General features: G+C 38.9%; 1 protein-coding gene across 8 annotated transcripts in view; it reads left to right on the top strand.

Moving 5' to 3' along the window:
* The window catches only part of RBMS3 (RNA binding motif single stranded interacting protein 3), a 711,881-nt gene that overhangs the window by 689,067 nt on the left and 7,615 nt on the right, over positions 1 to 15,199 (top strand). For 4 of the 8 annotated variants that reach the window (XM_074860846.1, XM_074860836.1, XM_074860877.1 and 1 more), the window contains 3 exons: positions 10,037 to 10,117; positions 12,678 to 12,805; positions 14,939 to 15,002. In XM_074860846.1, coding sequence (XP_074716947.1) covers positions 10,037 to 10,117; positions 12,678 to 12,805; positions 14,939 to 14,984 — 255 coding nt within the window. In that variant the 3' untranslated portion in view covers positions 14,985 to 15,002. Of the gene's footprint in view, positions 1 to 10,036; positions 10,118 to 12,677; positions 12,810 to 14,938; positions 15,003 to 15,199 lie in introns of those variants that run through there. The other 4 variants (XM_074860862.1, XM_074860884.1, XM_074860879.1 and 1 more) reach the window with 2 other exon arrangements.

The raw sequence follows: 15,199 nt of genomic DNA, 5'->3' as shown, positions 1-15,199 counted from the left end.
GAGACCACTTCGTATGCTAATGAGAAGCAATATTTTGTACTGTATTATTTTAAAATGTAGTACCTTAAATGTATTGAAGTTGCCACCAACCATTAAAGGTTAGTATTCTCTATTATCCCCACCCTGTTCCAAATATGAACATGGCTGATCCTTTTGCCCAAGCTACAGGTAGAAGATCTTGTGGAGCAACATCCATGGTTTCCAGTTTGTGGGAAATTCATTTTACGAAATTTGGTTTCATTCTGATTCATCTTTTAAAAACTCAAAACAAAAAAGAAAGATTCTCCCATGAGCCAGAAATTCCAAACAAAAATTAACTTTTGGAAACAATGGGTCATGGTGTTTCAAATACAAAATATACTTCGTAAGATCGTGGCAGCTACCCGCTGGTTTAAACATCCCTCTCGGTTGCTTTCCTGCTCCATGTCAGCTTTCAGGCAGCAGCTGCAAAACACTTCCAGGATTTCATGTTCCAGAGCAGACTCACCATGTCTGATGCTTTGGGCAGGCTTTCAGATCTCCTAATGAGTCGGCTTACAGGTCTGCTTACTGAGGACCAGATTAGTCCTGGGAGCCAAGTCAGAAAACCCCAGGAATGTTGGCAGGCAAGTCCTGGAAGAAAAGCAGGGCACTGGCTCGAAGACTGAACAGGGACTGCTGGATCCCAGGTGAGCAGGAAGAGGCAAAGACATCCCAGAGCTTCACCCAAGATCCAGATAGAAGTGGGAGTCTTGGGGCTTGCAAACTGCCTACTCAGCCACCCCACCTCTGCGTTGAGCATCCTTTGCAGGACATTTGGCCACACACACCTGACATCAGGCTCATTTTCCTTGCATTCTTAGGCATAAGGGCCCAGCATTTCCCAGAGGGAATGTGTTTCCCCTTACCTAAGCCTGGACTTGAATGTTAACCATCAGTACAGGAAGGCCAGCTTTTAAGGCATCCCTAGTGCTACTGTTAGCTTCCAGTGTAAGCCCCGACAGGAACCACATGTGATGTCTGCAAGGTATTTTGGGCTTACTGAATTGGCAAGTTCTCCTCCATCACTAGATTCAGGGTACTTCTGGACAGCTATTTTTTATAAAGTTTTGAGATGGTTTCTTTTCTTCTTTTTTTTTTTCTTTCTTTTATTTTTTTTTTTAACCAGTGATATACTTCATTACAGTTTACCAAGTATTTTGGATTCTAGGGATCTTTTAGAGACAAAGGGCTGAGCAATACCATGCTTCAGCTGTTCTTAAGAACATCCAAGTTGTAGTTCTGTGGTGTAATGCTATTATCTTACTACCTTACATCTGTCAGGCATGGCTGCATTTTCATGCAGGTGATGAAATTCCTCCTGTTTCTAGGTTAATAAGAAATACTAATACTCAGGTGACTTCTGTGTTTCTACTGTGCTGCTTTTTTTTTTTTTTTTAAGCTTCTAATTTTCCTTGCTTTCATCTGCTTCACTTTTGGACAGTTGGCCCATGAGCTGTCCACTCATATGTCTGGTCTGAAAGAGCAAATATAACGTGTTTGTGATTGATGAGCCACTGTTATTTAAGAAGTCTAAGCAGTTCTCCTGTTGTTATAACAGCAACTTCATCCATACAGTATGGACATTTGCGCGCAGTAGTCTGCTTCTCTTTAGACTCGTCAAATTCCTGGAGATTTAATAGCCTCTAGAAGACATGTTTACCTCTACAAAGCAATTATTTGTTCATATAAATGGATATGTTATTAATAATAGCTTAATGTGCTCGTGTGTTGAGAGTTTCACTGACACGTTTATTTATTTACTTATGTTGAAAATATTTAAATTTACAGATCAATCTTCTTTCATCTTACTAGCAGCCATTCATCAGGGACTAATTGAAAGAATTGTATTCAGATGGAAATTCCTAAGAATTTCTAACCGAGGGGGTGCATAGGGAATTTTTATGTCAGAAGCAGTTATAATTCTGCTGCATCATCCCTTTATTCTTCAGGATACAGGATCTGAAAGAAGACTATAAATGTGACAGAATCTCAGTGATTCTGTCCTTGACTGACCAAGACTGATGCAGTATACTGTTTTGTTATGATATAGTCACTATACCCTGGTTTTATATAGGGTGCTGCAGACAGGACAGTCTGTAATAAATCATGCACTAACCCATGCTCAAAAACTTGCCTCAGAGATCTCACAATGCACATTCACAGAACAGGTACATAGAAGGTATTAGAAAAAATAAAAAATGCCCCTTTTGTAGAGAAATGGAAAAGAACTGAAGAATTAAGAATTGAAAATACAACAAAACACCAAGCCTTTGTTTTAAGCATAGGAGTAGTCTTGCTCTCTTGCAAATGTATCCATCAGACCTGTGGCATTATTCAAATTATGCAAAAAAGCAGTTTTCACATCTTGAGGCTATTCATATATGCAGTCATACATGGAGAATCAGTCTACATTTCTGTACAGCCTCCATGGATCCGTGCCTACAGTGGAGGCTTTGTCACAAGGAAGACAAGAGTGAAAATATGAGCATATCATGGTACATTGACATGGACCACAAGGATCATTGGCACCCTGAGGTCAAGTTCCATAGCCATGTATAAACTGATAAACATAATCTGAACAGCTTGTTATAAAGAAGTATTCCTATAAGAAGTGTCACTTGCCTTTAATGAAAGATACAATCAAAATGGGAACTTAATTTTCATACCCTGATGGGTTTTCCTCCATTTTCTCCCTTTTCAGACATTGGTGAGGTATCTGAAAGCAATTTGAGACTTTCACAAAGTTCCTTTGTAATGCCAGCCTTTAGACTCTAAAAAGTGGTTAAAAGGAATGAGCCAGTTTTTTATTTATCTGTTTCTAAAGACATTCCTGGGGTGCTGTTTGCATTAACTACAGTTTTTACGAACACAGGATTTTGTATGCTAGTGAGAGCATGATGCACAGCTGTATGTGGTGATCTGACTGTTCTCACATGTGTTTACTCTAAATAGTCTTTATCTGATTAGTCCTGATCACTCTGCTTTAGTAGCAGGCCTGAATTTCAGAAATAAAGAAAAGACCTGTTAGCTGTGGGGGGTTTAGCTCATCTGCACTGTTTCTTCTATACCTTTGTATTACTCTGATTTCCAAAGGTAGGGATTTGTGAAGGATGCTTAGAACTCCTGAAGAGAAAAGGAGATTAGTTTGTAAATATAGTTCTTGAAGTTATTATTCTTTCTACCTTCATTTACTTGATCAGAGATTTTGGTAACATCTCATTAGGAAGGTTGAAAGGGAGGTTGTAGCTGGTGTTCCTAAATACATTTGTATTACTGAGCAGCAGGGAAGGAAGTTTAAATCTTGTAAAGATTTCTATTCTCTGCCTGAACGAGTGCAGTGGCCCAGTGATGGGATTCTGTTGAATGACAGTGCTATTCTTGATAGGGCTATAGTAATTGTGTGGGAAAATAGCATTATATTATTATATTTTAGGCCAGGCTGATAATTATTAGCAAAAATATTGTAATATATGCAAAAACTCCGTATCTTTTATTCTCACATTCTTTAATTGGGAAAAACTAAGATTGATAACAGTCATTGAATAATTACAGGATTGAGCTGGAAAATGAGAATGCTTCTGGGTAGCAAAAGATATTTGAAGTTTAAAGTGAAAACTGTGGCAGCTGGATATTGCATTTCATTGCACTGCCACTGGCGCTGATGAACTAGATGGTCCTTTTCTCTTCCCAAGTTCCTACATCTCCATACCAGACTATGGTATAAGAGGACACAGCAAGACAATGTTCTTTTCTATTGGAGAACAGGGTATTTTCAAATGAGAAGGTGGAACCAGGAACAAAAAAGCAGCAGTTTTATTCTACATTTCATTAAAGCTATAACCACTTCACAACGGTTGGAGATGCAATTTTTATTCTTCCCAGGGAGAGAGGTTTGAAAGTGGGAGGACAGGTTTCCTTCATGGGGAAAAAAAAAAAAAAAAAAAAGATAAAAATAAATCCAGCCAACAGTCTCATTTCCTTCACTTTTCCAGCAATGAAAATGTTTTCACATAATTCTGTTAGTGATGCAGTGTCTAGACTTCTCAGATGGTTTGAAAAAAATACAAACAAACCCTGGCATTAATTCTGAGAATCCTAAAAAGCTAAGTCATTATCACTGTGCTATAGCTCATGCAGTGATATGAAACCACAAATAGTCACTGAAGACCAGACTCTAGAATCCTTGCTCGTTTAAGACACATGGGTTAGCTTTCACTCACATAAGATGTCCCATATAATCTCCCTTCAGCAGGCTGCGCTTACCATCATATGCTGGTACAAGGCTTCTGCAATTTGGCTCTCACCTTGACTGAAAAGGGTCTGTGCCTTCTCAGGAGCACAGAAGTTGATGGAATAAGGAAAGCAATCTTTGATTCTTGATACAGATATACATTTATATAAAAACAAAGTGAAACATCAGAAAGCAACATTTGCACATTGATTTTATAAAAGATCTCTTCTTTAACATATACTCCTTGCTCTCATTGCCCCTTGTCCTTAGTAAGCCTACTAATTCTGAGTAAGTGTTGTTCAAGGTTTCCAATTCTACTGCAAACTTATATGTTAATGTCTCATTTTGTAAATTCTTTCTGATTTTCTTTATACAAGGAAACTTATTCAGTGTTGATCAGGTTACCAACTGTTGTCACTCTGTAAAATCTCAGAGTCCTCATAGTGGCCAAGAGAGTTAATGTATATCCAGTAGCCACCTTCTAATCACAACTGTATTATTTTATAGGCAACTAGACCTATAAATAGAATTGTACTTTAGGGTGGTTTCTTATACCTTATGTTAACGATGAGCTTCAGAATTTAAACAAAGTGTGTGGCCAAAGCCTTCTGGAAGTGTAAATGAAATTGTTAGGTCTTGCAAGAGGCACTCACTCTTTCAGGCACTCTCGGTTGAAATTCGGTAGCTAATAGCCTGTGTAAGAGGTGTTTGCTGTGTATCTCAGCTGTTAGGCACTTGCCTGACTCTGCATTACCTGGGCCAAAGAAAGGCAGGCCAGAGGCTTACTAGAGCAAATGAATAAATGGACATTACCTGTGCCATAATCTCGATGTACAAGCTCCTGCAAATTCCCTGCAGGTCACTCAGCTCCACCTTTGATGGGTGAATTATCCTGCTGCAGCATGCTCCCTCACTCTGCCTGGTGCAGGCAGCTGCCTTCCTCCTGTTTTTTCTTCCCAGTGCCTGCCACCTTTATGGGTTTAGTGTTTGCTGCAGGCTTAATAGGAGTTTTGCTGGAGCCAAGCTGGGATACCCCACTGTTTGCCGATCTGTAAGACATGATTTTGCTCTTTGAGTTAAACATGATCCTTCTCACAGTTTCATTTTGCCCCTCAACCCACCTTCTCATTCATTTGTTACCTCCTTTCATTTAACTCTTTGTAGGCATGGAGGGTAATACCTGAAAGGAGAGCAGAGGTGTAAGTGTATGTTACTACTCCCTCATTTTCTAGCTATATATTTTTTCACATACTTAAGCAGTTTCATAAAAGGTAAAGACAAAAGTTCCATTGCACAAGGTGTGAGTAGAATTGTTAATGTAGCATATAGGCTAAATTGTTGCCCTGATAAGTGCAGTCTGAATTAAACAGTCAGGCATTGTAAAGCATGCATTATATTACAATACTGCACATCCTCAGTGCTGAGAATATGCATTCTGCACATTGTATGAAAAAAATAATAGTTTACAAATAAATTAAAAGCACGGTGCCGCCAGCAATGTCTCTTTTTTCTTTCTGTAGTAGAAATTACTAGCTTTTAAGAGAACAGAGTGCCAAAAAAGCTCCCTTATACCCTCCAGATCCATCATCTGCGCCTGTAGAGTTGCTATTCATTTTACTGTCAGAAATAAGCAGCTTCTACTTTTAGGCCTACAAAGCCTGTACAGTTGTGGAAGAATGAACAGTGTTCTTCTGCCTTGCACATACTTTGTTGAATGACCATTCACATTACAGCTCAAGAATCTTTAATCCTGATAGAAACATATGACAAAGAAAGAATGGATTTGGATTTTTCAGATTCTCTCATTTCAGTGCTTACAATATTTAATGGAATATTTAGTGGAATTAGCTAGTTACTGCGAAGCTGAGCATGTGAGTCATGCTGTCTCACACATAGATGTGGATAAAGAACTTTAGTGAGTGTGGTTCAGAGAGAAAATAAATCTCAGTGATGGTCTTCTGACATAGATGTCTTAGTTTGCTGTCTGCTTACTTCTGAGTTACATTAGTTTTTTGAGGTAGATAGGAAGCCATATGTAGACTGTGTATATCTACAGGACCCATGATTCTCACAGAGCTGCATCACTACAGAGTCCCTCAGCTAAGGGATGTCCTTAGACCAGAATCTTCATCCTGGGTGGTTCTTAGCAGGGTAGATATAAAATGTTTAACTTTTCTTCTGAATCTCACAATTCTTTCTGAAGGTCTTTTCCACCTCCCAGTGTGGGCAGCACTCACTCCAACACATCCAGAGCACACTGTTTTACAGAATAGCTAGGTAAAATGTCTGGGGGACCCAGGGAGAGACACAGACTCTAGTGGGCTCAGTGTGTGCTGGGTATGGAAGCTACTGAAAAGCTGTGTTCAGGAAGCTTCTGCTGACAGCCACTGTGAGTATTCATGAAAAAAAAATTAACTCTTGCATTATCCGAATCCATTGATGGAAGTATTGACACTGACATTGTGCCTTAGCACTATGTAATCTTTAATGCAAGATCAGAGAATTAGGATTATGTAGTTCATAAAGGAAAGAAATACATGAGAACTTGATTGAGCTAATGTCAGTTATACCAAAAATCAATCTGTCTTTCATTATACTGTGAGTAAACAAACTAAACTAAAGTAGCTTCTCAGCACTAGGCTTCCCATGGTGAAAACAGATCCAGCAGGGTGGACACTCCTGAATCCATGTGGTCTCAGCTGGGACTCCCTGTGCATGTGAGGGGACTTTAGATTCTGAAGACCAGTTGTGTGTCTCTGAGAACTAAGCCCTAGTAGTCCTTTCTAGTTTTGTAAAGTTTTTTACCAAAGCCTCAATGGATCCTTAAGTGAGAGAGAATCTGGAGATTGAGAATCAGTTCCAAGCCCTGATAGCATGTTTAATTGTTGACTCAGCTGCGCTTTTCTGAAATGATGAGGGTATCTTTTCATTTATAAAGACAAACACATTAAATATGTTTGGATATTCCATTGAAAGGCACAGTGTGTGTATCTGTAATACAGACCAGTCTGCTGCTCTGTAGTCAAGGGCCAGTTGTTAAGCAGCAGAACTCTGTAGGATTGAGCCTTGGCTAACTTTTACTAGGACCAAATTCTTTGCCACCAAAAATGTGTCTTCATTTATGCCAGTGGTGGAACTAATTTGGCCCACATCATTTGTTTTAATTGTAGAGTTCTAAATGTTTTAATCAAAAGGTTGAACTACCATTACAGTGGACATCTAGACAAGCAGAATGTGTTATACAGAGGGGAGAAGTCACATCCTTACAGTTCTGCAGGGAGTCTGGCAAGTAACTAGACAGCTTTGGTCTCCAGCACTGTAAATCACGTGCTGTTTGGATGAATTCAGTTAAAATTCGTGCAAGAAAAATTAAACTGAGAGAGTACAGGGAGTTGTGAGTGTCTAGAAAGATCACGGCAAGCAGGATTTGGCCAGGGCCACCAGTCACACTCAAGTCAACAGAACAGTTTCCCCTAGAGATTGTGTAGCAGCGAAGGAAGCAGCATGAAGTAGTCTGGCAAGTAAGATCAGGATCTGCCTCAAGAGGTAAACAATAACAGTGGAGGTAAGAAACTGCACAAGTACCAAGAGCACTGTTTGCAGAGTCGGCAAAGACAACAGTTAATTCCTAGACAGTTTCAATTGTTGTGCTACAGAACTCAATGCCAAAGGATTTTGCAAAAAGCAGAGTGATCTGAATTAAAAGTTGAATAATTTGATATTTGTGTTTGTGTGTAAGGTAAGAGAATGGCAGAAAACTGCACCTTATAAGAGCCTGAGCACTGATCTTCTGCTGGGTTCAAGGAAGAACTTGGAGGAAGCCCAAGTTGAATGAGGCCACTTTATTCTTTAAATTAACACTTTTAATAAAAATCTCTATATATTTGTCTGAGTGAAGCTAGCCTGCGTAGGTGTTTAAAATCCTTGTACGTCTTTGCAGAACTGTAAGAATGAGTGCTTCAGGTTAATGTTAAATATTGACACATTTAGAACAATGCTACATAGCAGATGTCGTCCCAACATGTGACAGCAACATTACAAAGCAGAATGAATGAAGCGAAAGCGGCTCTGGAACACCCTGCTGTAACATTCTCATTAGCTCCTAATCCATAAGGCAAGAGAATAGCCCAACTGTACTAAGTACAATAGGGATAGTTGGCCTAATGTCTTTGGTGGGTTAGCATTCATAAAAAAACTATTGAATTCCATTCTCTTTCTGAAGAACAAGGAAAAGGAGCTGCAGAAAAACATGGCCCAATACAGGCGCACAGACACTGGAGACACTCCCGTCTCTTTTCTCAAGTTAAGGAAAACACTGTGAATTTTAGCAAAAATATTCTAGTGGTTTTCAACACAATATGCTACTCATATTGCAAATATACATTGTATGTCACCTATGTTCCTCACCGATTTCTTTTTTCTATAGAAAACAATTTCATTTAAGTAATTTTTTTTCTTCCACTTGAATGAAGACTTCAGAATGTAGCTGTGGGATTCTTAAATATGCCGTTCTCGTTCCCTAAGGCCTTTCTTCAGCATTGCTGCAGAGTCTGCACCCCACTATGCAATTTCATAATGCATGTTTGTGACAGGCATATCAAACCATCCAGTTAGTTTAGAATTGAGGTGAGAGAGTGCTTTAAATGTAAATTCTACTATAAACAGCGGAATAAAATCTTGCAAGCACTTCCTAGCTCTGCCAGGAAGCAAAGCTATATTTAACTCATTTTAAAATTCATCAAATACATTCTGGGCTGATTCAGATCTTCGGTGTGTCTTTGAAGATAACATGTAGTGGAAGTGTCATACAGTCAGTTGTGGGATTGGGCACATCCTGAGATTCTTGTCAGTGAAGACATGCAGTTAGGACTGGATTGTAGAAAGAAAAGTACATATAGATTTGACAACTTAGTATCGATACTTTATTTGAAGATTTGAACAATATGCGTTGCATTCAGTTCAAGAGCTTTTTCAGAAGTGCTGTATATAAAGAGATTAGTGTCATACCAATGGCAAAATTCACATGCACTCACGAATTTTGAAAAAGGTTGTCTTGTAGTGCTTGGAAGAGACAGTATTTTAGGGAAGCTAATATAAAATGCTGCTATAATAATAACTTGCAGAAGTTTCAAAATGCTTAGAAAAGATTGCTGGATATTAAGAATAAGCTATAAAATTCAGCTAAGGATACTGTGTACAAAAAGAGAAACTCCCAGATATATCTTCCTCTTCCTTTATTTTTCCTGTCTCAGATCACATCTCCCTGCAGCTTTCTATCCCTGTAAACTCAACCGCTGTTATCAGGAGGGCTAAATATAGACTGGAATAAACCTGTCAAATTTCATGCTTCATTTTTTTGTAGGTGTCATTAGTTAAGATCAATAAGACTCCAAAAGATAGTTTAGACTGTTTCTGTATCTGTAACCACTATATAAATACATGTGTGTGTGTGTGTGTGTGTGTTGCTATCGTGTGTACTGGGGTTTTTTGTAAGTACAAATAGGAGTCTCTCAATTTTAGAAGCCATGTGAACACTCTGAATCTATCAGCAAGATGTTTTCTAGTGCCTATATTCAGATATGACCTGACTTTGAAGTTCAAGATTATGATTTTTAATACCTAAGTAATTCCTACCATTGCCTGAAATCCTTAGAAGAAATAATAGGCTATACACTAACCAAAAAACTCTGAACAGGAAACTGAAACAGTGTCGTGCTTCTAATATGGTTTTATGTATCTTGATGGTGGTTTTTCTAATGTTCATTTGCCTTTGATTTGTTCTAGTACATGACTGCTGCTGCACCTATGCAAGGGACCTACATTCCCCAGTACACTCCTGTGCCTCCAACAGCTGTCCCTATTGAAGTAAGTTTATCTCCATCCATGAAAGTAGACTGAAGTGGTAGCAGAATTCTTATCTATTATGCCTCCTTGCCTGTGTTGTTTGAAAGGGGCCTAAAGTTACTTTATGGAATGGTGTCTGGAAACGTCCAGCTTTTAAAATTAGGACTGCACATTTCTTTCTCTTTTTCTTTTCTTTCTTTTTTTTGCCTTGTTTTTTCTACACACACACACACACACACACACCCTTTTTTTTTCTTTTTAATTATTTGCAAGGGCTCTTGTTTTGCATTTATTTTGTTGTACAGCAGGACATGGAATAAAACATCAGTGCTTATGACTATTTTTTCCCCATGTGCTTGGGAGGGAGATGGGAAGAGGCAGGAAAACAAACCCAGCAGGCAGACCACGAGCCCATAAGAGATTCCAAGAAGAGAAGATTGCAAGAGGGTTTGATGCGGTCTTTAGCAAGTATAGGTAATTGCTGAAACATTTAGCCACCAGAAAAAGTGATTGAGCAATGGAAACCTTCCTCTTGTATATACAGACATGGAGGATGCTGCACTGACTGAGTGCTTTTCATCCTTGAGGAAGGATTCGCTCTCTCCCTCCTTGGGGCTGAGTCATGCTGATGACAGTCTAATGAGTAAGTATTTACTCAACCCTGTAGACCACAAGCTGCTGGGAGAGTGTCAGCTTGGCCTCCACTTCTGTGAAGCTTCATAAGGGCCGCTGAGCACAGCAAGAGGAGGGAGCCTTGGCATCCTCTTCCCTGTGTGCTTCTCTTTGGTGCTACCCCCTTTCATTAATAACTTCTCCCCTGCTCTGGTGTAATGTGAGAAGTGCCAGGGTCTCTGTACTTCTGTCTTCAGCTGTGTGGACTTTGGAGTTTATGCTATTACTACTCTGTGCTTTGAGGATGCTAAGTTAGTGGTACTGTTGGTATGGCTCCACCAGTCGTCAAGTGGACTCATCCTGGTTTCTCCTGGTTCTTTGCAATTACTGAGATTCCAAAATGAGGTCCCACAGGAAAGGCTGCTACTGTTCTGTCATACTGAGCTGGTAATGTTTTAGTCTGTTTTTCCTTGGGATAATTTTGCCCTAAACCTTGTTTGTTTACAAACGGGCCATGGGTGCCTCTTTTTAATTGCCATTCTTAGGTATTAAACTGGGCAGATACGAATGCAAATTAAAAGGAGATGGTGGGATGGAGAGTGTACAGAGCAGTACTGGCTGCATACTGTGCTGACCAGTGCAAATGAGAAATGAAGTTAATTCTTCCTGAGCCCTCCTCCCCATCACCCACTGGTATATTCATGCCTGCTAAAGTGACATGATATTGTAATTATCTACTGTAATAATCAAAATATTATCTGAAGACATAGCCTGTCTTGCTCTGATCCAGTGATGATTATTATTGTTAATGTTTATCTGTATTCATGTAGCATCATGAATCAGAACCCTGCTATGCTGGATGCTCCACAAGCAGAGACAAAAAAATACAGTCTCTGCCCCAAAGAGCTTACAATCTCAAGATGAAATAGACAAAAGTAGAATGATAAAGACAAGGAAGTAGACAGAAGAAGATAATACTGACAGTCTGTTAAGCAATAGATATGAAGAATTTCTGAAAAATGAAACTGATATTTTTAACAGATAATTTAAAATAAACTGCTTGTTGTTTACACAGGACTCAAATAAAAACAAAGCAAGTGCTTTGTGCTCCCTCTTCTGGCTCTGTTGTGTGCAATACAGTAATGAAGCATGTTCCCTGAAGAGACCTGCTAGTGTTATTCGTATGACCACCACACCAAGCATGATAGTAGAGGAAAGAAAATATAGCTTACTTTGGAAGTGTACGAAAATACTTAAAAATAATAATATTCAGACTGTCTAAATAGGATAAGAAATAGTGCATAATGTTAAATTCATACATGTCATCCTTTGTGTGTTGACTTATCTATTTTTTTGCAAATGTATAAATAAAACCAAACTTCATTGGGAGCTTTGAATTAACAGATAAACGTCTTTAGTGTGAAGTAAATTTATTTTTGAAGGGAACATGCATAAAAGCAGTGTGGAGTGAAGTATTTTTCTAAGGCAGTTAAAATTCTGTTGGATGTGTAGCAAAGCAGACAGCAGTGGGCCTAGATTCTGCCTTTATCACATTACAAATGAAACAAAATAAATGTGAACTCACTGTGAATTTGGGGTAGGTAAGTGAAAATGAAAAGAGCCATACATATGTTGTAAAAAAGACAAGAAGTAAAATCCAGACTCCATGAGTTAGAAGTTTTGTCTCTGGCTTTAAATGGGCAGGGAACTGCCCTCAAAGGAGGAGGTGTTTTTCGCTGCAACCCCTGAGAGCAAAGTACTACAGGGGCTGGTATGCTAAGGAAGCTTCTTGTTGATGGATTAGCTCTCTAAAACTGATGGAGTTTGTTGTGTTAGCATGTGGTTCTGCTATCTCAAACTCGATTTCTAGAGAAATACAGGAATGGTGAGCTGGTGCTGAGCTCTTTTATGTAATTCACTGCAGTGAGTAAAATTACTAAGTTTTTCATGTTCTCATTTGATTCCCTAGGGTGTTGTTGCTGATACTTCTCCACAGACAGTAGCATCTTCATCGCAGGAAGCCAGTGGTCAACAGCAACAGATGACAGTGGAAACATCCAGTGAACATGCGCCTGCATATTCTTACCAACAGTCTAAGTAAGTAGGCATATGCTTTGTAACCAGAAGCTTTTGTTTCTTGTTTATAACGGGCCAAATTCTGCTCCCCATTTCAGCAGTATAAATTCTGAGTAGCTTTGTTTAGTTCAGATGAATTCTGGATATATAGCACTCTAATTAGCAAAAGGTTTTGGCAGATAGCCTCCCCTTGGCAAAATTTCCTTGAGTTCATGCCTGCAATGGTATGCTCTCTGACTGTCTGACTTTTTGGGACTCAGAAGGATCTCAGCAACTGCGTTAACAATCATCACACTGCGCTAAAGCAGCATCTGGTGTCAGAGGTTAAAAAGAGGGCTTAAATTTTGCAGTGGTGAAAATATTGGCATGGTATACATGTAAAGGTTTCTTTCTGAAAATGTAGCTAATGAAGCAGTATAAATTGCCCCAAGCTGGTATTTGTGATTGTGCAAAACTGGTGCCAGGCAGACACTGAGTAGGCAAGAACTGGAAATGGAAGAAGAAGGGATAAGAAAGGGATGGGGAGAAGCACTGCTCTATCTTTCTCCTGTCCTCTGCTCCCTTTGTTTGCTTCCCATGGAATACCTTGGAAAATTCAAAATTTATACGCTGACAGCTGAATCTAGAACTCCTAAAGTCCTAGACTCTAAAGAGTCCTTTCTTCTTCAGAATAATCCTCAAACACTTCTTCTCTTTGCCACAGTTAAACTGGTCCTCACGAGGGGAAGGTTACTTAGTGACAGGGTACTCACCGGGACTGATCAATGTTGGACAGATGCTAGGAAGGAGCCCAAACCCAGTCCTTTATTAATACATGTGTATTGAACACCAGCATCACTGTGAAAAGAGAATTACACGGTTTTTATCTTGGGGAAGGAAGAAGACAAATAGCCAAACAAGAAATATTTTAGATACATCAGTCAGTGCATCATGACATGGTACTTCTAGAGGCATAAGATATGAGCTGGTATAGGAAAGATTAGAATTATACCAATCTGTCAATTGCTTTACTTCATTTTGACCTCTAGAAGTGGAAGATACATTTATTTGTCTAACACATGAGTAACAAATGGTTTCAGATCACACAATGTCCCTTTTTGACCCCCATAAAACATAACACCTGACTGTTTCTTATGTCATGCCCATATTTGTTTATATGTACATATTACAAAAGCAATTGATCACAAGCTTTTTGTTGATGCACCCAATTGGAGACACAGTCTATGCATGTGTATCCCTTCTAGCCATCAGTCTCTCTAGCACCTGTAAATAAGTGATGGCAAAATACTTATAGAACATAATGAGCAGAAAGAGAAATATATGTGACCGTACCATCCTGTTGGCTTGTTTTGATGACTGGGTTCTGTAGGGGTTTGGATCTGACCCTTCCTGTGTTACAGTTCCCTTTCGCTTAAGCAGAAGGACTTAGGTTCAGAAGCCTCATAAGGTAGCTGTGAGCAGCGGATTCTGGCATTTTTCCCACATAGGAGGAAACTACTTTGCAATTCTTTATTGAAATGGATGCTGCGTTTCTTGCCAGTGTGGTGAATTCCCACCTTCTCTGAGATTGAGATCCCTCATCTTTCCTTGTCAGCTACTGCCTTTTTGCAATGATGGATACACTTCTAATGGCACTGGCATTTATATTCAGAGGAATTTATTCCTTTTTTAATCACACAGGCAGATCCATTACAGATTTTTTATTATGATTATTTCAGTATTTTTTTTCTGAAATGTGCCCTCTATTTATATCTGCCAGTTGCAAGCGGAAATGCAAACTGTGGGAAGCTGTAGAAACAAACCAAAATATACACAGTCTCTGTCTTAAAAAAACAACTTCTGCTGGAATATTTCAGTAACCTTTGATATAAAACCAAGTCAAGTTATTTTGTAATGAAAATACAGTTTTATTATTCTGCTTTTCAAAGGGCACATTTATTAATAGCAAGCATCATGCCCAATATACAACAGCTGTTTTTCAAAGCAAGATGAGAGGAAGTAATTAACATGACCAGACAATGATTTTGTCAGATATAGGCAAAGGAAAAGGTAGACACTATAAAATTATTTCATAGGAGCTGATCAGTCAGGAGAAAAGTTATAACAGTGTATTTCATTATATTTATTTTCTTTGCAACAATCATGAAATTGCAGGCAACGAAGGAGAGGCAATGTACTCAGAATGAACTGGGTGGTATAAGGACTCTGTACTCTCTTTGTAAGTAAAAATAAACCACAAGACTTAAAATTTAAGTTCCACTTTTTTAATCAGCATACACGTTCTTTTATTTAATATGCTGGCTGCTGTACTTGAGGATCCCACCCATAGATGTTCAGAAATTATAACTTCATGTCAAAAACCTGGCTACCTACTGTGTAGCAATATAGGAGAAACAGCCCCTGGTTTCTGAGCAA

The sequence above is a fragment of the Strix uralensis genome, chromosome 1 (genome assembly GCF_047716275.1).
Source record: "Strix uralensis isolate ZFMK-TIS-50842 chromosome 1, bStrUra1, whole genome shotgun sequence".
Lineage (NCBI taxonomy): Eukaryota > Metazoa > Chordata > Aves > Strigiformes > Strigidae > Strix > Strix uralensis.
Note: the sequence above shows the minus strand (reverse complement) of the source record. Positions and strands in the feature narration are given on the sequence as shown.